This window comes from Strix aluco, chromosome 4 (genome assembly GCF_031877795.1).
Source record: "Strix aluco isolate bStrAlu1 chromosome 4, bStrAlu1.hap1, whole genome shotgun sequence".
Taxonomy (NCBI): domain Eukaryota; kingdom Metazoa; phylum Chordata; class Aves; order Strigiformes; family Strigidae; genus Strix; species Strix aluco.
In genome coordinates this window covers 47,766,461-47,790,421 of record NC_133934.1, presented here as the reverse complement: position 1 = coordinate 47,790,421, position 23,961 = coordinate 47,766,461, and the positions used below count along the sequence as shown (strand labels likewise).

The 23,961-nt window shown below is 36.3% G+C and overlaps 1 protein-coding gene across 1 annotated transcript in view; it reads right to left on the bottom strand.

Moving 5' to 3' along the window:
- Nucleotides 1-23,961, bottom strand: part of PDGFC (platelet derived growth factor C) — a 135,267-nt gene that overhangs the window by 28,713 nt on the left and 82,593 nt on the right. The window contains exon 3 of the mRNA XM_074821413.1: nucleotides 8,889-9,069. Coding sequence (XP_074677514.1) covers nucleotides 8,889-9,069 — 181 coding nt within the window. The remainder of the gene's footprint in view (nucleotides 1-8,888; nucleotides 9,070-23,961) is intronic.

Sequence of the window (23,961 nt, the reverse complement as noted above, 5' to 3'; positions counted from 1 at the left end):
TTGGTATTCCCATAGTGCTTATTATCTATCCCTTTTTAGAAACAAAAGGATTTCTCTTAACACCACTACCAATACCCCACATTAATCTTTCCACAAGCAAACTCTTACCCTGAAGCTACAATACAGTGTTATTACTCTGTCAAGAATTTTTTCTCCTGAATTTAAAGAGGTGCTTCCACTAGTCTGTGGAGTTAGACAGTGCAGTCAGTCATCTACAGAAGCTGCTCTGCAGCTGATTTGATCTCAAATGTCTGGAGCTGCACCCATCATTCCATTTTTTTCCATGCAGTTCTGATGTTCCTAAGAGCCTTTCAGATCTGGACCATATGTTAAAAAATTAGACAAGTTGCACTGATTATGTCTGTTCTGTCCCAAATTCTTTCCTTTCGTTCCTGTTTTCACCTTTTTCTACCAGAATTATGGCAAGAAAAATTAGCACAGTACACACCACTCTAATTAGTTACTGCCTGTTTCTTTGGGGTGAGGTAAGGGATAGGACTGCAGCATGACTAAGATATTAATAATGGATAGGGACATGACATGAATGTAGCTAAAACAGCATAATTGAAAATTATGGTGCTGCCTGCAACCTAGTATCAAATATATATTTGCTTACCTTTTTTTCCACTAGCAAGCATGTCAGACACAACGTCTCAGTATTTGAAAGCACAAAAAATTTAGGACTGTGCCAGTTACACAGGGGATTACTTTGAACATAGGACAGAGTCACTTTGCTTTGGAATTTGTAGAGAAGCCACCAGCATGCTTTCTCAAAAAGCTGTGAATAACATGTTGATCCTGGAAATTGGAAAAGGGATAGTCAACTAGACAATTATGTAATACTTAAAACATAAAAAATAAAGGTAGCTAAAAAACAACAGGCCACCCCAGTAGAGCTAAAGGGACCTGGGAGAACAGGAAGGTGGTGTTGGAGGGGTTTTTTTTTTGTTTGGTGGTGGTTTGGGTTTTGTTTTGTGGGGTTTTTTTGTTTGGTTGTTTTTTGGGGGTGGGGGGGTGGTTTGGGGTTTTTTTTAAGCAAACATATAAGTGAAAAGTAGCTTATATAACATTTAGTAAAGGTTTAAATAAAAAAAGTCACAGACAAATAACTGAAACATTGCACTCTTCAGAATGGATGTGACCTATAAGAGCGAACAAATAAATTTGAACCATAACTACAGAATAATTTTAAAAGACTAAAGGAACATTTGAACATCATTATAGAATATTTATGTTGAGGTAGCATCCAACAGCTCCAATTACATGAGATCAGTGAGTTTACAGTTTAAGAGTGACACGTTTATATATATATATATATATATATATATCCCTCTAAAGTAAAGGAGTTTGAAGTTTGTCTTCTGTGAGGTGCCTATACAATCTGATTAGAGCAAAGGATGTTGTGAAGGCATGAAGTTTACCTGGGTTCAAGGGGTACATGGACAATTATTTGCAAGGAACATCTGTTACAGATTACTAAATAGACAAAGCACACAGGCTCAGGGAATCCCCCTCCTGCAGAAAGTAGCTGGTAAGTGGGCGAGTTCAGGAGGGGTGAAGAATCACATCTGTTTGACCTCCTCCCAGTGCTCCCTGCCATCCATTTATGAACACCACTGGTTGCAGGCTCCTGGGCTAGAGAACCTTGTGTTTGTTTCAAGGCAGCCTGACACTTGGGAAACTGGGAAGGCAATTGGAAAGGCTTAGAAACTTGACATGACCTGTTGAGTAATAAATTTTCAAATTCACATGCCAATATACATAACACATTAAATGCTTTACTGTAGTGGTACTGACAGATAAAGACTAACCAGCTTGATCTGATCCTCATTCATTTATAAAGAACCATTTTAGAAGTGAGATTTTGAGAAGCAAGAGAGAATCTCTCTGAAGATCAGTTGGTACAAGTAGAGAATAACATTTTAGGCTAATATTTAGAGTTGCTACAGAGTGGCAGTATTATTCTTTTATTAATTTCTTCTGTGTAATTACACTGATTAGACCTAACTCAGTCCTCCTTGAGGGAACGTAATGAAAGAAACCAAACCAAAAAGACTCAAATACTACTTGAAAAAATTTTATCAGTTAGTATAATGGTAGCCATTTCATTAAGTAAAAAACTCACAATTTGAAATGTCCTGCAAACTCTGATGTCAAAATGCAATAAAAGACATACTTATTTTTAAATCTTGAGTTTTGATATTTGTGTTTTACAATAATGACGCACTATCATAATGAGGACTCCCAGAATATACTCAGGACTACAATATTAAAATGTAACGGTTGAAAGTTGTTTTCATTAGGTGATGTGTTCCCTGCTTATCAGCAGGTGTAAATTTTAGTGTCTATTAAGTCAAGTTGAATGAAAAAAGTAACACCCAAGGTAACTGCTGTGGTAATCCACAAGGCTGGTAATTCACCCCAGTCCACTTTCCTCATGTACCATGTATTCTATTCCTTGCATCATTACTGCAGATTGGATTTTCCACATTACTGTCTTTCCTGGATTTGTACACATTTTTTTTTTCTTTTTTTATTTTCTCATCAGTTGGCAAAATATACTTCTTTCAGATTGTTCCCAAACAGAAATAATGTTACTTAAGATCCCACATACAGCAGCGAGACCACTCCCAGAGTCATGACATTGCAAGAGACTTTTTAAATTGCTCAAGACAAAACCACTCTTCTATCTTTAACTTTTGTAGATTTTTTGTAAACAACCGAGCGCACGTTAAAACTTATACATGCAGAATTTGTTTCAGAACACTAAGAATAAATGATAGACCATGTAATAGTAATACTAATTTTCAAATTAAATAAATACGCATAAACTTCCAATGAAAATGCTGAGACACACTAATAAAGCTTCCAAATAATAAAAAAGTCCCTGACAACACAATGCTTATTAATAAATAGAAACCTAAGAGAAGCTTTTACTTATTTACAGAAATTAAAGAAAAGAAATTGTCTCATATATTTGAAATACTTTTCCAATATGTTTTCTAAACTTTTTTACTTTTTAGGGTATTTAAAGAGGTTAAACATTGTTTGCACTGAATCATCCTACTAACTGCTTTTATGTGGGAATAGAGGGTTAATGTGTGATCAAAGACATCATTTGGGAAAAGGAGCAAAAGGGGCTGTCTGCTTTTTCTTGACAGTTGCAGTACCCCATCTCTTGTTTATGGCAATAATTTCTGCTTGAAACAGGTTGCCAGAGTGATCTAACTTGGACATAATGCTATTGATGACTAAAAGGAGAGCTGTTTCCACAAGCTCTTCTCTACCTCACTTTTTATTTCCCCTCAATACTGTCTTTCAAAAATACAGTTTAAGACTTACGTGAATGCTCCATAACCAGTATCAGTTATGTTACTTGTTGAACACTCCTGAACTTTTCAGGAAGAAATTCTACTGAAGTTGTTGAATAGAAAAAACAAGGCATGATATTTGAGGTGTGGTAACATAATTGTGTTTAATTTTGAAATTATTGTTACTTATTTAGAAATAAAATCAGCTGATTTTTTATATCTTTTGCCACAGTGAAACGGGGTGGGATATACAATAAACTTCCAAAATCAATTAAAATCTTAGTCAAATATACAATGAATTTGTAAAAATAAAGTCTATCCAAGAAGACAAAATTACTACTTCCTACATAGTCAGTGAAATGATTTCTGATTCGTTTCAGCCTGAGCCACTGTAAAACTATCAGGAAAATACAAAAGAAATGGTATATACTACATGAGAAACTACATGCAAATTTTGGTCAGAGGGAAAGGAACCTAGCCCTTCAGAGTACAAACCTTGCTATCATATATGCATATTCATTCCTTTTAAGAACTAAATGACAACCAGTTTGGTTCAAAATGTGTCTCTTCAGAGGAAATCCACACTGACCTCCCAGGTTGTGCGGGTCAAGGACACACTTCCACGGACTTCTGCACAGGCCCACAATTTTGCTAGATTCATTTCTAACCCCGTCTCTCTGTGAGGCTACTTCAGAAACACAGATTTTAAAATTTTCTATGATGTCTAAGTGACAGAATGAGATATGGTCACAGGAAAACAAGATGTTTTGATTTTATTAGGAAATATCCTTCAGAGATTCTTTCTGCTTCTCCTCTCATTGTAGTCCCATGGATAACAGCCATCCTCAGTTTTGTACTTTTTGTAGTTTTTTGATTAACCTGAAGCATGTCGCTCCTATCTATGTATTTTGGGGTGATAGGTCTCATTTAAGAAATTTTAAAGGAATTTCTCCTTAGACCTCAAGCACAAATTTAATGCAAAATGAATTCTTCAAGGAAAGAATTAGTCCAAAAACCTCTCTGATTTACAATTTACTTTTTGCCACACAAAAAAAATTTGAATGCTTGAATCTGCAAGCTGGAGCATCTTTAGTAGTTTTTTGATTTATCCAGGCTTAGGTTTCACTATACCTAATCACTGGAAACTCTGAAGTTTCATTTAAGAGTCCTTCCCATCATATGAAGGATTTTCACAGTCCTTTTTCACTTCATGTAGCATTGCAAAGTGCTAAATAACACTTGTACGCTCTCCTACTGCTTCAAACCACCTTGGCTTAAACAACCCCGAAATTGTATTATTTCCAAAATCTTTTAATTACTTCTTAAGACAGTGTAGAAAAACCTTTGTTTAGGAGATCAGTAATGTCCTTTATGATGTTTCTGGATGGATTTTTAGCGATTCCAGCCAGAGTTAAGCCTCTCGGGCTTTGGTACTGACATGTGAGATACACACCTGATATCTGTGAAATCTGTGGACTTTTGAAAGGAAGGGAACGTTAGGTAAGAGCTTTCCTTTCTCTGTTCTGTTAGTATGCACTTCTATTAGTATTTAAATTTTATTTGTCTTTTCCATTAAAAAAGCTCAATTAAAAAGGTTCCACAAACAAAATTAATATGCTCAAACCTAAAAGAGCAATTTGGGTGAAATAAAGGAACAATTATTAGATAGCCCTGAACAGATTATCTGCACAGTATCAAATTTAATCTTCATTAGTGTTAATAGCAAGAGTACTACTAACAGCATCTCTGCATCAAAAAAAAAACAAACCACAAACCCCTCTTGGATTGAAATCCAGGTAGCCATACATGTACTGCACCAAAATCACAAAACACCTGCCACATCACTTTTAAACCAGGTCAGTCTTTATGCAACTTCTTGGATTTTCCTCTTCATCTTTACTTGCATAGAAGAGGGTTAAGTCTGTTCTTTGCAAAGATCTTTGGCATGATCTTTGATGACAAATGACATGCTACCATATGCCAAAAAAGAAGGGGAATACAGTCACCCCCAGCTTCAACTTTAACTGGAGCTGCTTTGTTCTGAGTGCCCTGAATAATTAATAACTACTTTGGCAATCAGTCATGCATTCCTTAATGGCACCTCAGGCATCAAGTATCCCATTCACCCACTCCCCAAGTAACAATGGACTTTATTACATCAAGTTTTCTCTGCCAAACTTGTAACTGACATAATTTAAACTAAACAAGTCACTAGGAAGACTGAAGCCCAAACATATATTATAAGCATTTATAAGGTTTCTCTCAATTGCATGTGGCTACTATATGGATTAGAGCTGTAACTGGGGGAAAGTAAGAAGAAGGGGAAAAGAAATGAAATATGGATTGTTTTTGCAATAAAGTTCTAGGAGGGTTTAGGTGGTATAGTGCTGCCAAAACCAGGACTTTTAATAAATGCATAGCTGAACAGTCAAAATGCAGAACAACCGCTAAGCAGCCCTTAGTGAATAAAGCAGCTCACCAGTAAGCACAGACTAAGTGACAGGGCAGAGCATGAAAAGAGTGACTAAGAATAACAGCTGTGCTGAAAGTAGCATAATAATTTTGAAATAACACAAACTACATTTTCTTAGTAAGAATAAGCTTTTTCAACACTTCCTTTCACTTTATCATATTGCAGACAAAATTAACTTGCAACTATAGAACAGAGGAAAGGAAGGTGGGGTTAGACCAGAATTAAAGAATGTTCTAGATGTATCCAGGGTACACAATTTAAAATGGAAGAAATTCAAATTATTAAACTGTAATTAGCTAGAATCTGATGAAAAGCTTCATGTTTTTCTCACGGAGCATTCTGCTTGTGTACAGTACGTGCACTGCTTTTATACAGTGCCTTACAATCCTATGGCAAACCTTTCTAAAAAATTATGTTGCATCTATTGACATTGGAACTGCTGTGAGTCCTTCTGAGTGACTAAATCTTAGAAGTAATCAGATCAATAGCCATTCTCCCCTGACTTATTCATCATGTGAAAAGTTGGTTTGAAATATAATATACAAAGTAAAAAATATATATACACGATAAATTACAGCAGATTTAAACAAAGCCATTTCTCTTGCTCTTTAGAAGACCTGAAAATGTGTCCAGTCCCCCTCTCTGTGTGTGGCCTCCAAATACAGAAACAAGCTTGCACTGTTTTATTTCAGTTTTGCTTCATTTCTCCCCAAACAATCTCTCATTGCTAGTCTACCAGGCATCTCCCCCTCCCCCTCTTGTAAAAAAATTAGGGAAAAAAAAAATTTTTAACTGTTTAGGACCAATTCATTGAAGTGAATCACTAAGTGAATCAGTTATGTTTCTGCAAGAATTATTTAAAATTTACACCCATTCCTATAGCTGACATCTTTTTTGTGGAGAGGTGGGAGGGGAGGCTGTAAATTTTCATTTCTTTTGAAATGTTGTGTGAGATAGCATTATAGTTTTAAAGAACAACACTTTTTTTTTTTGCATCAGTTTTCAATTGCTTTAGGTACAAGAAACAGGTCTAATCCTGAAACTCAGCAATACAGATTTCATTTACAGTCTGCAGTCTGAAATGTGAAATTGTATTTTGCATGGCTTATTAAGACATAATTTTTGATGAAAAAGGTCACAGCCCTTTTAAAGAGAGGTTTGGAAATTAATACTCACAAACCAATGAGTAGTTGTTATGCTGCACATTCTGGGGCTAGTTCTGAATTCCATATGTGAGAGATAACATACTTGGTTTCTAAAACACTCTGTATGTATACTTCTTATGCCATATGAGCTTTGTTAATGGAGAAAAACAGGGAACTAAAAAGGCATCCTATGATGTCAACTCTGTTTTTGTCTATTGAATAAGTGATGTAAATATTTTGAAGATTAGAGAGTTGTTTTTCAAGTGTTGATAACTTAAATTTATAACCAGTTTTCCCCATCAAATGTCAGGGAAAAAACAGTCCATTTGTACAGCATGGCATAAAGATAATTATACATACACTCTGATATTTTTAGGTGCCTTTGTTTAATTCATTCCACAGAAATTGGATCATACGTAAGTCAGATAGATATGTAGCAGGTAGGATGTAATACTAGAGCTGCAACAACGAAATTTGGCATCAGCCCACAAATACATCTATTTAGGGATTTTCTTTTACCATTTTCTAAAAGTAAACATACTTATTACATTCTGCCCTCGGGTGTACAAAAGTTTAAACCTGGCCATATTTCAAGTTGGTTTGGAGACTGATTGACATTTTATTTAATTTCAAAATTCATCGTTATTAGGTCACACTATTGTACTAACAAAAGGGTCTAACTCACAAGAGAGTCAAATATTCAGATCAAACTTTTAATTGCTTTAGGAATAGTTCTTAGTTAGGCCTAAATATTTAAAAATACTTACAGGAAAACTACAGAAAATAACATACATATATATATGTGTGTACATACACACTACTACACTTCACTGACATCATCATCACTATGCTAAATGTATTATGTAGAAGATTATGTATTGTTGAAAAGATACATGGAATTGTTCTTTGCTTTTCAGTTACTGAAGTTTTGCACACGGGGAGAAGAGGCAAAAATGGCAAAAGCAATAAGCAAGCCAAATGCATTTTGAGTGAAGTGTGTGTCAGTGGGGTTACAACATGGATTCTTTTGATCAATTTTTTATTGAGCTTGCAGATATTTTCCACCAACAAAATACCACAGACCACAGAACTACTTCAGAGATTCACAAAGTGAATTATGAGGAATTTAACAAAAGTACTCCTTACTCTCTTTAATATGGAATACCTATTCTAAATCAAGTCAACCCTTGTTCTGCTCCACTCTAATGTTTCAGAACATCTCATCCTTAAAAATCTATTTTTTTTGTTTTGCTATCACAGATCTTTGCTATTTTATTGTTTTGCTATCACAGATCTTTCATTTGATGAAAAAAGGTAACAGAAATCTGTTGACAGTGAAAATAGTCACATTTTAGACAATGACTATTGTTTAATATCTGCAATTTACAAGCATTAAAAAACACTCAAGAGAAGTCTAAAGTACAGTTTCCAGGGAAAATGCAGTAGAAAATGAGTACTATGCATTGTCTGCTTTGTCACTATAATAAAACAGTCAAGAAGCATAAGGACATTTCTGGTTTTGAACTAGATATAATCATTTGGCTGTGTATGTCTAATAGCAGCTGACTATTAAAAACATTAATTTCTTCAATCTTTTAACTTCTTGATGCTCTTTCAATGCCACACAGCTGATTCATATGCTGATTTTTCTTTTCAAAACTAGAAAAAAAAGGGGGTTTGCGACTGTACTGTATTAGGAATGCAAACATTTTATTGAAGTTTCCACACAAACAACTGAGCCCACAACTTCCCAGTCCAAAGCCATCCAAGAACCACCACAAGAACACTCAGTTAGTTAAAAAACAGGAACAAAATGTACAATTCTGGAAGACAGATTTATTATTATTATTATTAAGAAATAAACCATAATTAATCCTAAACTATTAAAAGATTATTTTGAGCTACCACTTCAAAGATTTTGTCTTCCTGAAATGCTCCAATCTGAAACATGTTACTTACTGGCATAAGAAGTGTATAATGGATGCAGAATCCAGGTTCAGAAGGAAAATATTCATCAGACACAAATCTTATTCTGATCTGGTTTCCTTTGGAGATTTGTCTGCTTGGCACACTACTGGAACCACACCAGCGCCCTAAAACAGTGCCATCACTAGGCTCTTCAACTTCTACAAAGTCATACCTGAACAGAAAAGAAAATAAAATGTTTATTTACTGATAACATTTCTATAAAATTCCTGCTTTAATCAATAAACTGACTCAGCAATTTGCAATTTTTTTTTTTTTTAATTTAAATGCTAAAAGTATGCTACCAAAGCCAGCTATTTTAAACTTAGCTTCCAAGTTGCTACTGGCTTAAATACATAATAAAATCATGCAGTCAAGTTAAAAAAATAAAAGCAGAGTTAGCATTTTGAAAAGACCCAGGAGTATGGTTTTGTTTGCTCCTTTTATGGAAAGCAATTACAACATGTGGGACAGGGCAGAACAAAGTCAAAGAAAAAAGACTGAAATTGCCTAAGCATGGCACAGTAATTTGTACTGCAGTATCACTAGCAGTATACTGCATGTCACCAGTGAAAGTTCAGGAGCTTTCTGGCATGGAAAACTTGCCCTCTTGAAATACCAGCTCCTGAAGGTTCAGGTGGCGTAGGGAAACTTGGAAGCGCATTTAGAGTTTATACATATCCCAATGAGACGTTTGTTGAGCAAAGACCTAGACATACTGTGTGTCAGAAAGAACCTGATATTTTGGTAATACGAACAAGAGAGATATGGGTTGGGAGCTTTGAGAGAATGAAACATATTGAGTTTGATTTAGTTTCACTGGTTTTTAACATGTGGTCTGGGTATCCCTGGGGATCTGTGAACAACCTCAAATAGATCCATGAAAGGTGACTAAGAAACGCCAGTCAATTGTCATCTATAAGCTTCAACATGCCCCACAAGGTCCTTGCTTCCACTGGAAATGTTTAGGGGGTTCCCAAGTCATAAAAACATTGAAAGCCACTGCTCTAGATGGTACGCCTGGTTTCAGTGTTTTAACCTGTTTCATGTCAGCTCCCCGGCTGCCCACTGACAGAATAAACACTAAGCATTTCAGCTGGATTTCCCCTGCTGCAGCTTGAAACCCTCCAAGCCCCAGCGGCAGCACAGCTCAGTGCTTTGGGAAGGTGAGAGTGCGTCAGTTAAAGCATGGCAAGCATTTGGAAGTTCACAGCTGCAGCTTTCCGAGTCACAATTTTACTTTTAAACCACAATTTGTATTCTAAGCACAAGCATAACACACCTCTGAGAAAGTTTCAAAGTTTCTGATATTTTTAATGTTCTGTTACACATGTAGTCATATACTAAATACATCTCATGCAAATCTAAATTGGTAAATAGCATTGAATCCTTTTCAAGGGTGTAAACAGCTCTACTTCTGATGATAGAAAATACTCATATTTTAGAAGACACGCACACACACTCTACCAAACATGCCAAGCAATATTTAATGTGAAAATTATTACCTCATAAAAATTTTCTACTAAAGCTTTTTCTAGATTTTTTTTCAGTAAAGCTAATCTTTATAATGATTCCCAGTTCCCTAGTTAGACAGCAGGCAATAAATTCTTGTGTTGCATGTTTGTGCAAGACTGACTTGCACATTTATTATCTCCATTTAAAGGACCAGTATTTTTTCCACTTAATTAGAAATGAATGCAATGAATATGCTCATTAACTGTGTTCAAAATCCATTACTGCCATGTACCACAGGTTTAAATCTTTGTTGAACTTATGATACTAATTACTTTATCACCATCTTTTTTCCCCTCAAACACTAATTCCTTTAACTGGTCCACCAGTGTTTTTACTTTATGAGCAGGTATACAACTTATTACAAAGGCAATGTGTACATTAATTGTACTAAGACTTCAGGGCTCAGCACATTTATCAAATTGATTCTGAACACTGAATCTTTTTTTTTTTTTTTAAGATCAGTTTATGAAGTTTCTAAAGATAACCTTTTTTGGTTTTTTTTTAGTTAAGAATATGAAATAATTATCTACTTTTCAGATTTGTAAAGAGTGAATAAGAATCATTACATTTATTGACTTTGGCTTAAGATGTCTGGGGGGTCAGGCATAGTATAGGTGTTAGTGCTTCTACATAACTTTCAGAGTACTTTCTATTGCACCTTTTGGTCTCCAGGAACCCCTGAAGTAAAAGAGAAACTCAAATTCCATAGTTTAAATCCTAGACCCTTAAAATAAATGCTAATTCATTCCATTAGTTGAGAGGTAAAATAGAGGGAAATAAGTATGCTGAAAAACCCAAATAAAATTCAGCTTCCTGATGCACATGGCAGATCCACATAATTCCGTTTGTTGGGGTGTTTCTTCTGTATTCAGTTCTTTCCTCCTTGATCTTTATATGTGATATTTGTAAATATGTTGTCATTTGTAATCAAAATAATTTCTGATTTTTCAGTGTGTTATCAATGTTACCTTGATTGAGAGGTTTCTCAATCATTCTTCCCCCACCCTAATACCATTCTGGTCATCAGACATCCCCCTGTTTCCAAGTGATGAATCCGGAAGCAGTCTAATCAATATACAGCACTTGCTAGTACCGCATTGCAGTGTGCACAATTACCATTATCACTACTTAAGGGATTTATTAAAACTTATTTTATAAGTCAATTGAACTTTCTCATTTCAACATGGTACAGTACATGCGGCATGGTTTATAATGATTACTCATTCTTTTATATTCAACAAACAAGTCTGGTGTTGTAGAAGATTTCTGTTTTCATAAGCAAATATAGGAAATATAATTATTGGTTTCTTACTGTTGAACACAGATGTAGGTGGAGCTCACTGCACAATATAGATATTTCACCATCAGCAAGTGGAATCTTTAGAAATTTTGTCTACATCAACAGAAAAAGTCCTTCACATGTTTCCTGTACATAATGACATTTTTAGCCAGTAACTTTATTCCTGTCAGTTATCTAGGCTGAATGTGCTGCAAGAGCCTGCCGAAAGAATCTTCTGTGCAACTAAAATTCCTTGCATTGCACATCTGGACTGAAGTCTGAACTTGCTGTGAAAAGTAGCAAAACAAAAGTCGTTCAGATACTTCAGGCATTTACAAGATTGTGCTACATAATTCTGCAACTTCACGTCACAGGGCTAAAGAGCAGCAGGGACAATAGCACAGCCAACCCAAATTATTTCCTCTTCAAGAGAAGCTTGTACTTGAAATGCAAGAAAACTAGGATAAATAACCAAGAACTGAGAAGCTATTTTCCATCTGCAATGCAATAAAAAATGTTAAACTGCACGTTGAACCAAACAAAGAATCTTTCTTTTCTGTGCAGTGTAAAAAGGAGCAAACACAACCCTCTTTGACAACGACTAAAGAAATGCTCTGGTGGTGTATCTATGTTCAATACGTTATTCAAATACTACTTAAGTACAATTTATGACAAAGAGGTAGTCCAATCTCCTTTTCTGGGATGAAAGACGTTTTTGCCTTTAGTCATGATACCCACAATGTCTTCCGTTATACCTGCTGCAGAACATGTATTCCTCTTCCCCATGGCCTAAGGTGCCTGGGACCGTGGATTGAATTAGCAGTCTGAACAAAGACAATTCATTGGAAAAGAGCAGGGAAGCAACAGAAGCGACTCTAAACTTCAATGCCTTTCCAACAAGGAAATGTATTTTCCAGAGGAATAAGTTTTCTTCTCCTTTCTGTATTTTTTCTGTGGTTTACACTGTCGTTTGCTAAACATACTCTGACAGGCTGTTTACCTTGGCTTGCAGTTTTGTGACCTTTTTGTGCCTTCCCTCTGCCTTTGGAATTCCACAAATATGTCAATGAATGTAAGAAGCAGAAACCCATGGGGTAAAATGCTTTGTCACATCAGTGATGTTGGACATTTCCATCTGTACATAGATGCGTGCTAGACAAAATCTAGCACACCCATTAAAACAGCTTGAGAAAGGTGAAATAGATTTTCCTTCTGCCTTTGATAAGAACTCGTTTCAATTTTTTTGTTTGTTTTGGTTTTTTTGGGGGGGCGGTTGGGATTTGTTTTGGGTTTTTTTAAGTGAAGAAATAGGAAGTTGATAACTTTCCTTGTGCCGACATAGCACACTAAAATAACTACCTCAGCTGCAGATCAAAAGCATTCAAAGTCCTCTGGCAGTTCACCAGACAAACTGTTATTTAATAGAACTTAGATAGCTTATATTTGGACAGCTTCAATTTTGGAAACATTGGAAACTACTAAAAAACTGTCATAATGAAAAGATAATTTTGATCTTTTTCTAAGCAAAATTTTAACACCATCATTCTAAAGGAAAATTTCCTCTCCCTCTTCCAGCTCCATTTGAAATAATTTTCATTTTTGCTACCGAAATATTTAAATTTCCCTATGGAACAAAATGTTTGGTTTCCATAATTTGACTTAGCTGTGTATTTGTATAGACAAAACTGTAAGGGTATTTGTGACACCTTACATAGTCTTCATTTCTTAGATCACTTTTAAATCACATCTGAAAGTAATCATATTGCTCTTTGTGAAATAAATATCTTTACATATAGAGGTAAGTAAGGCTAAGTATTTAACTTGAAGACATTTTTTTCAATGCTTGTCAGCCTCACTTGCAATAGATTTTGGAGGCCTCCTCCAATCAACTCAACTCTAGTAATGCTCTGATGAGCAGATTCATGCTTATCTGAGTGGAAAAGAATCACAGAATCATCTAGGTTGGAAAAGACCTTGAAGATCACCTAGTCCAACCATTAGAGGGAACACTAGAGCATAACAGAGGCACTGAAATCCATGGTATCTAATGGCAGACCCAATGTGTTTAACCAACCTTGTTATTCCCATGTTGTACAGCCTCCAGCAAAAATCCATGATGGGACAAGGGGAATGCAAAGTCTATGACAAAGGGCAGGAAAATGGGAGGACCCCAGGAAGGAAGAAGGCAGAAAAGGAGAGAGTGGCATGCTTGATTAGAGAAATAAGTGGATTTCAGGCAAACTACAAGCCTACAGATGTAGCAATATAGTTGTTAAGAGTGTACTGCATCATTCATTCAATAGAAAAGAAGAAAGTTCTCCACCTGTTACCAGTACTGCCTCTCTCACTGAGGCTAAACTTTCCCTCAAAGACCAAGGCACAGAGAGAAAAGACACATCATGTGAGATAAAAATCAAAATGTCCCCAAAATTAAATAATTGGTAATAATGAAACTGCAGATACTTGTGCACTATTTTGCAGTTTATGTAATAGGAAATCTTACTTTTGATGTTATCTTTTTTGCCCTCCCATATGGCCAGGCCAGGCAGTATAATCACCTACCACCCAAGTTTACAAGCTTCAGAACAGCTGTTTAATTAATTCCTTTGCCTTTCAAATGCATTAATTTACATCATATTGCTTTGTATTTGTTGCCAGACAACAATATCTATATGAACCTCAGACTGGGAAAGATTGGCCCATTCAGTCCAGTCCTCCATTCAGCCCAGTAGATACAAGATTCCTGAAGCCACAAACTGCTAGCAGTGCACATCAGTAAAAGTTAGCTATTAATAACTCCACTTGTCAGCAAGGTGGCAGAGAAAAAAAAAAATCTCAAATGATACAGAAAGCCAATTTCCTGGAGGAATGGAAGGGAGAAGGCACCTTGGCTGAAATGTTGACCCTGTGACAGCACCAGCAAATACTCCACGCAGGGTAAAAGTTCAATAAAAATCATTCCACACGATGTTGTCAGAAATGTTTGACTGGGGCTACTCTGAGTGACAGTAAAGTCAGGATACTGGAAGAAAACTGTTTTTCTAAAACTACGTGATATAAGATTTTAATAATTTAAAATATTCCCCCGGGATTTTGCCTTTCCAAAGGAGTTTCTGAAAAAAGTTACTCAGAGTCATTTAACTCCACTTCCTGAGGTTCACAGCATGAGCAAGTCACCCCTAGAATTCATCCTCTTTAAGAGGATTTGGCAGTGTCTTCCAATATAAGAGGAAAGGCCTTTGGATTGTCCAAAAATTGAGAAAAGAGTTACATTCTGTGTTTTCTGTCATGCTTGATGTTTTAATGTTTAAAAAAAAAAAAAAAAGAGAGAAAAGATGATGGAACAGAAATGATTTGACATGAAATAAATTTCCATAGTAGTACCTGTATCTGCTGATCCTACACACAAGAAACAGCACACCCAGATATAATCCAAATAAAAAACTGATGAGGTCAGTTTTTTGTACTCAGAAAATGATGCTTAATTATACACAAATATCACTTCCAGCAACAGACATCACTTCAAGCCAATAGACCCAATGGAGCATAAAACCCCCAAGTATCCTGCCATGTCTACATTTTCTATGAAATAAAGATATTCAAGGTATAAACAGAACATTTCTAACTGCCATTCACCAAATATGGATTGTAGTCTTTGCACCAACCTACTTTGAATGCATCTATTTTAGAATATGTAGTACTGCACATTAGGAACTGCCTTATGGAAACACAGATTCATTCACAAATGTTAGATGGTTGCCATGGTTCTCTCTATTTAATCTTTCCTCATACTGATTAGTAACAGCCTGAGGCTTCTAACACAACCGCACAACTCTCTCTGTATTTCTACCTTGTTATTTAGGATACACAAAAAAAAAGTTTAATCCTTACATTTCAGTTTTTTTCCCCTTCATTCACTGTAAGCCACTTTGATCATAAATACACATTTACAACACTAAGTGAAAGGGAAAAACAAGACAGAGTTCAAACCCCTAAATTCTACCCTTCAAAGATTTGAAAACTTTTCATGAAAAGGATGCGCTGGTTATGATTTGGAGAAGTTAACTGTTGCATCACTACTCTCCAGTCTACCAGAAAACATATTTCCATTTTCTGTGGATCTGCTGAAAAGTTGAGGCACCATGTGAAGCTGAGACATACACATTTCTCATAGTAGCTTTTGTCACCTGGTGAACTAGAGTCAAAGAACTGTATGCAAAAATAAGAAATCCAAAGAAATGTATCTCTTCACCCTCCTCCCCAAAACTCTCCTTTCTATCACAAGTTTACTTCAGTGCCAATTGAGTATTGCTGAAAACATATCCTTTCCTTGATGACTAGTAAATTGGCACACAAACACCTCCAGGAAATAAAACATCATGACCGGTGTCTGAGTGCACTGGTAAGCACTTAAGTATCCTCATCTTAAGCACATGAATATCCCATAGTCTCTGAAAGTAACTTCTGCCTTGTGGGAAGGAAGGGGCATTAACTCTTCCACAAGAATGATAAATTGTAAACTAGATACATTGGTAAACGTACTTCAGGCTCTAAAACAAAACAATTCTATATTCAGACAGCAACCCTGTAATTATTTAAGCATATGTTAAACTACTGATATGGATAAAGCATGTAAATAAGTATTTTCTGGAATACAGCAACCACAGAATTCAGTCCTGTTCAGTCTGTGTTAACGAACTAATTTATATTGGTATAACTTCTGTTGATACATTATTTCAAGCACTTGAATAAGAATCTTATAGAAAGAGACATTATAATCCTGCAGATCAAAAGTGGAGGTAAGGGAAGAAGACGGTTTCCCAAACTCCTCCTTTTAAAAGGCCAACTGCCAAATTTCTTAGAAGCCACCTATACTTATCTTCTTTATATCAAAGAATGGCAGGTAGTCCTAATGTCTGTCAGGATAAGAAATGTGTTTAGCTCTCTTTAAATAAGTGTTAAATTTGGTCTAAAAATGGCACATTATGAGTAGAACAGAGATAAAAAACAAAAAAGTGCATGAAATTTCATACCAACATTACTATTAATCGAATACAAAGATGAATTTGGGAATATTGGAAAGCTTGGAAAAACATACTAACACATGTGAACCAGCTTGCAAATGATGCTCCAGTCCATTTACTTACCTTGGCCTTCATCTTAAAATGCAAAGGAAGTTCCTCAGGCAGTTTGGAAAACTCCTGTGAGTTTCCATCACCTAGGGTTACTATGCTATGCTTACCTTTTTCCTATTTGACTATATATTCTCCTGTAGCTATATAAAATATAGTGAGTAAAAAAGATTTTCCACAAAACTAAGAAGTCACTTGGAAAGGTTATTTTTCAAGGACTAGAAAATGGATAACATCTACATGAAACATTTTCTTGTACTGTTTCACCACCAATCTGTCTGCTTTCTGCTACTGACTGCATGTATGGACCACAGATTTCTTTAGTATCCTGCGCAACTTATGACTTGAAATAACAATGCATATAACAAAAATGGTAGGAAGAATGTTCTTATTGTGCTGCACACTAGTACTCCTATTCTTCATCATCCTTCCCCCGCCCCTGCAAAGGAATACCCATACAATTTGTTATTATTATGTACTTACAGTACAACACAATGTGGAAAAGGCCATCAGAATTCAGGGTCCTGCTGCACTGGACACTATACTCTCCAAAGCACATTTCCCATCAAAAAGAGACTGCCCATTGCTCCCAGACAACGTACCAGCTCAGTAAGTATCCTACGTCATGCAGTACTACACTCTCCAGATTTTAGAGAATGAAATGCCTTACCAACTCTTTCCCAGTACTTCTCTGTAAAGTCTGGTATATTTTACCTTTGGAATTACAGTGATCATAATAAATCATATGTTCCTACTGTACAGATCAATATTTTGTAGAAAACCAAAAACATTAGTGAAGCTCAGAGTTCACATCAACAGCCAAGGTTGTAAAGCATTCTTCCTAATCCACCATAAAATTTCTACTTCTACTCACACTGTTCATGGTGGTCAATGTATCTGTTCCAGCTTCTGTGAATCCATAATCATGTTTTTACCACTGTTTTTCAAGCAGCATTTTAAATATTTATTCTAGTATCCCAAATGGTAATTCTTTCTCTATGCACATTCCTTATATCCTGGAATGTAGCGATGGCTCCAGTCAACAATGAAAACTACCGGCTAAGCAATTTCCTAGTAATATTCAAAGGCATATTTTGGAAAACAAACAAACAAGAAATTCCTAAGGGGCATTTTCAGCATGTGAAGATTCACCCAGGGCAGTGCAGGCAGCACCCCTTCCCCTCAAGCACCATCTGATGATATAGCAGCATTACACACCTGGTCATTTCCCCTACTCCTTTTCCCTCTCTCCTGCCTACCTCAATGGAGATTGGGGTTCCTATCTATGTTTATTTAAATTAAAACACCTTTATTTCTTTAGTTCAACGACACAATAACATATGGTCTCTTGTCTGCTACACTAGCACACAGGATTTACCAATCCAGGACAGACCATTTGTCATGAAGTCCAATATCCTGCTTCAGGACAGGCTAGTAATTGCTATTTGAACAGAGAGTGAAAAATCCCTATAACGTAACCGAGCAGCCGCATAACACCACATGAGGCAGAAACAATGTGTTCCCAACCCTAGCAGGAGATTAGTTTTCACCTGAAGAGTGTAAGGAGTTTCCTCTCACTTCAGTTTACCTAGTTATAAATTCACCGTCATCAAATTATGCAAACCTATTTTTAATCCAGTCACAGCATATAAATCAAAGGCTGGTCTGAAGCAGTACTTCGTAATTGCTGCTAGTTTACTGGTCTCCCCCTTCTCATGTTACTGTCAGAAAAGGAAAAGATCTATTTATTTTGTCTTACAAAACCCCTAGGACACTCCCACAGGACCATCAAACTTTTTTTTATAGTAAGTAATCTTCCTTTTTGGAGTTTCTTATGCATACGTATCTTCTCAGATACCCCGATGATTGGATGAGAACAGATTAATGTAAATTGCTTTACATTTCACTTGTACTTTATCCTAATGGAGCAGCACCAAGTGCAAGACAGAAGTGTTACTGATTTGTCTGACAATATTTGCTAGCAATGCTACTACAATTTCATGTGAGCAACATACGTTGTTAAAAGGCTGATGATACACATAAAGAAGCAACCACAGCATCTAGTGCTAGAGAGGGAGAGAGGAAAGGAAGAGGACAAGGGGAGGAAGAGGAAAAAAAAAAAAGCTGTGTAACAGGTGAAGAAACACAACTGTCCATCTAGGAATAGGACAGTTGGTATGTCTGCTGTTCCTGGTGATTAAAAAGGAGAAAGCTTCTTATAAACCTGACGGTGATCCTATGGGCTTAACTGTACTTAGACTTTCAGTAACAAGAAAACATCAGGGAGGAGTGCGTGCTATGTATAGACTGGAATATTTAGACACCACACAGGGTAACTTTAGATTATGTTGCTGGGCCTGCCTTTGCAGCTTGCATTTCTCTTGACATCAGGACTTAAGAGAGACACACCAGAAACTGCAGGTGGCTACAGGGCCTGTCTATACCCCTGAGCTCAGGTGGTGGTGGCACATGATGTGTTTTTGTGCCCCCTTATAGTAGACGTTTACTTCTATCTTTTAATAAGTGGTGGGCTGGGAGCAGCAGAACTTCATTGATAACAACTGTTTCCAGAGTACCTGAGACAGAAGAAAGACCCAGCAGTGCCACACTCAAAGAAAATAACTTCAGTCTACACCATTGGAAACACAGCCAACTACAGTAACATGAAACAATTTTAGAAGCAATAAATTAGGATTAGGACCGTTTACGAAAATATTTTGATACCGTGGACATAGTTTACTTTATTCAAAGAGCTTGCTTGAGACTGAGAGGACTGGGAAGGAATTTTAAGGAGCCTAGAATGTTTTTTAAGTCAATGAATGTAGCCTCTGGTGTGAAAAAGGAGTAAGGGATTATGTCATCTGCCCACTCATCAGCAATCACTCTCCTAACACTCATCTGGGCTGTGTAAATAGATGTTAAATTACTTGCAAAATAATATGCATTATAGTGTCCTTCAGCAACAACGGATACTAAAAATGAATGCTGGATTTACTATAAAGGAGGAAAAAGTAGGTAGGCAAGAATGCACTGATAACCCCTAAATTTGTGCAGCATGTTCTTCTGATCACATCGTATAGGCTATGATGTCCTCCCATTCCCCTCAGAGCAGCATCTCCTTCTCTTCCCTTTTCTTATGGTTCACTCTGATTTGCTTAGAGTACAATTTTGGATCTATATACCCTTTCTGCAAAACTGAGTTTACTCTTTTTGAAGCTTAAGAAGTGTATGTTACAGAGTAGTCTCAGTTATAACCATACTGCATTTTGGTTTCCTAATTTTTAATCTTCTTTGACTGCCTGCGATATTTGTTTTGTCACACGTACAAAACTGCTATCATGAGAATGGTATTATGCAACTTCTAATAAGCAATAGAGAACCTAAAGGAATGTGTATACTTCTGGATATAGTACACACCTCTGCCACAGTGTGAACTATGGACAGCAGCTAAACCAGCAGAATGGGACCTGCTGAAAGATGAATTAGTGTTCCAATCATTTGGTAATCAAAGAATCAATTTTTTCTGGACTCCTGGAAAGTTGAAAAGAAAGAGCTTTCTTAAAAAAATGAAATAACAATGAAAAAAGAAAAACAAGGAACCTCTATTTTCTTCAATGAAATCAGAATTGAAAGGAAACAAATCCAGATACTTATTTTGATGCAAAAAACTACTTATTTTTTCTTCAAAACATAAGAAAGCAGGATGCATGAATTTACTGGACTCTTCTGCATTCATTAAACTGGAATAATATTGTTACAACTGAACTCACGTGGAAGAAATAACCTTGTAGTATTAATCGTTTTTCTTTAAAAGAACAATTTTTAGATAACCAAAGGACTCTGGTCCTAAATTAATCTAACTTCTTAAAAACTTTGATCTCCATCCGCTACTCTCATCCTCCATTTAAATCCACTTCAGCATTTAAACCTCTCTTGAACTGGTATCACTAATTGTCTTGCAAATGGATTGAGCAACTAAAAATCAAAGCCAACAAAACCAACCCCATAAACACCAGAAGAAATTACTCCATCAGTTGCCTTAACACAAGTTTTATGGCATTTTCTACACACTGCTCCTAAAATGCCACCTTCCTGCCACCAGTAATCAATGTTCCTACTAAGGACTTCAGCTTAAATTAGCTATTTCATAATAATTCTTTCCTATCAGTATTTCAATCAATCTAAGGCATTGAATGCTAGAACTCATCCCAGCCATTTAAATTATAAGATCTCCTTTCAGACTCTGAATAAAAATGATTAACAAGTAATTTATGTGTTGGGGAAAAAAAAAAACAAACAGTAAAAAAGAAATTGTGAACTGAGGAATGAGAGTTCATATACTTTTTATAATTCCATATACTAATGAAATCAATCCTATCCAAATGGATCTGACTTGCAGAACAGAGCTATAATAAAATTTAACTTCAGTATGATTTCACTTTTGCTGAAGAAGTTACAGCCAATGATGAAAGAGTCATTTAAGTATCACTGATATGTAAAGTCACCTAAACAGAGCCCAGCCCAACTTTATGTGCAACATCTCATAAAAAACAGGTGGCCTAAATGAAACACACTGAAATTCTAAAGCAACAGCTGTAAGAAAAGAGCTTTAAGGACTGGTCTTCACTGTAACATTAATTTCTGCTCTCAGAGTCTGTGGGTTTTGGTGCTCACTGTATTTTTTCCAATTTGAAGCCATAGAAATTTTGGGGACTCCTCACTGTTTTCTGAATTTTCAAATAGAGGTGGCAGCAGCAACCCCCTGCATCTTCAGAAGGGAAGGGGTGGTGGGGGTGGAGGTGGAAGAAGCACAAATGCCACCAGCCCAGCTACTTAGTGACATGAGTCGCCATGAACACTGTCTGCACCAGTTCCTCTTTAAATACAGAGTTCATTTAAAGGTCTTTGTCCAGTTATTCAAAGCCAACTTGAACTTTGTACTTACCCAAGAGATAACTTCACCCTCTGTAACCACAGTCCACAAGAAGCATTTAAGACTGTCTGACAGTAAGGACAGCCCACCAGTTGTCCAGAAAAGAATTTTCTTAGGAACTAGACCTTGATAAGGAACTCACTGCCCTCAAAAGCCCCAGAATTAATTCTTACTTTACGTGAAGTTATATATTTTTCCTGAATCTATGCTTGATATTAGTATGTTCTTCACACATTATCAATATTGCCTCTATAATGTACTCAAGGCAAAACAAAAAAATTTATTTTTTTTCTCTGGGGGGCAGGGTGTGGGTTGGAATTTCATCTTTCTAAAAGAAAAACATACTGACATTATTCTTTCATGCATATGCACTGTTGGTGCTGTAAGGTGCTTCCATGACAAGGGGCCAAACAGAAGCAAAGTATTTGTCCTCTTTTTTACCGAAGCACTCAGGGGTTGCAGTTATGCATCTGTATTTTACTCCACATGCTAGATGCACAGATATGTAGTAATTACAAGAAAGGAAGCTCTACATGTTGAAAGTTACTCATTGTGCCTTATATTACACAGAAAGGTCTCTTTAGAAAATTACATAACAAAATGTTTAGCCTTTTTATTGTGTTTACCATAACTTATCACTCCATAGAATGCATTTGACACAATTTATGTCAAAGAAAAAAAAAAAAAGACACCTAAGCAAATATTTTCCTTCTTCATAGCCACTGACTAAAGACAGCGCCTGTATGTTTCCTCTTAATACACTTGTTTTAGCCTTGTCAGACTGAGCCAGATCTTCTAATTTTTTAGCCCTTGCCAACAATTTCCTAACAATACATTCATTAGCAATCCATAACTGTTGAAGCTGGTTGGACTATGGTTTCTACCACAGAACCTTGGCGTTTCCTGAATGTAAGGGAATAGCTTGGGCACAGTTCAGTCACAACAAATCTGAAGTGAAGGCACATAGCTTATAGAAACATTAGGGAAAAAGGAGGTAGTAAATTTAATGCATGTGGCTTTGTATCATGAAGCATCATCATAAGAATCTTCAGAGGAAGAACATGTCTGATATTAAGAGTTAAGTATTTAATTTGATGTGAAGAGGAAAAAAAGTCACTACTCACATAGATTTTACCCCATGTTAGCACTGACAGCTGCCTTGAGCTTAACCAATTTTCTTCAGGCAAAAATTCTACATATTGCACATATTAACTAGACAAGCTTTAGGAATTCTTTCAAAACATTATAGATAAATGCTTCACATCTACAACTACATGAACAGATTCACATATGCAGCTGCTAAAAGCCTCTCCACACCCCAAAAAAACAACAAAAAAACCAACCCACAAAACAGACCATAGCTCATACTTTAAATTATTAGAGGACTGAAGAGAGTCGGAAATGAGTACAGCTATCATAGTATGAAGATGATAGTCAAATGACATCTATTATTCAATTATTGTTTGGTTCCACATTCTTTTACTCATGTATTTTATCCTTATCATCTTATCTACAGTAATTGGACTTTGGATTTGTGACACATTTCTGCGTTTTATTATATATAATAAAAGTCAAACAGTCTGTAAACATCTGATGATTAAAAAGACCAGCTGCAACCACCACTAAGATGAACTAGAGCCATTCTGTGCACAGGGAGAGAGAGAGTTTGACACATGCTACTAATGTAAGAAAGGGGTTTTTTGGGGGGGGGGGGGGAGTGGGGGTGGTGTTTGTTTGTTTGTTTTTTTCCTGTGCAGCCTTGCACTGTAATGCTCCAATGTACAACCTATTCACAACATCAGACTGCCTTCTAAAGGGAGCTGTAGCATCCATGTTCTTCCTGGAAGAAAGCTAAATCTATGTCTTCCTGTCACAGAGTTTATCACGGAGCTCTTATCACTGCATGTTCTCAGAGACAGAAAGCAACGAATTTGGACAACAAGCAACAACTGAGCAAAAATCAGTCCCTTTAGGTCAAGAAGAGTTATGGCATCTCCCTGATGGTAGGAGCTGTCAGGCGCAGAAGTCTAATGGCTTCATGATTAAAACAGCGTTGAGGGGTTAGCATCATGAAAATAATGACCTGTCATATCAGCTATCATATCAGCAGAAGAAAAGCTGCTTCTTTTCTTCATCACAAAGGGTGAACATACAGAATGTAAATCCACTATGCCTCTGTTAGCTGGAAACCCCCTTATGTAAGGAAAA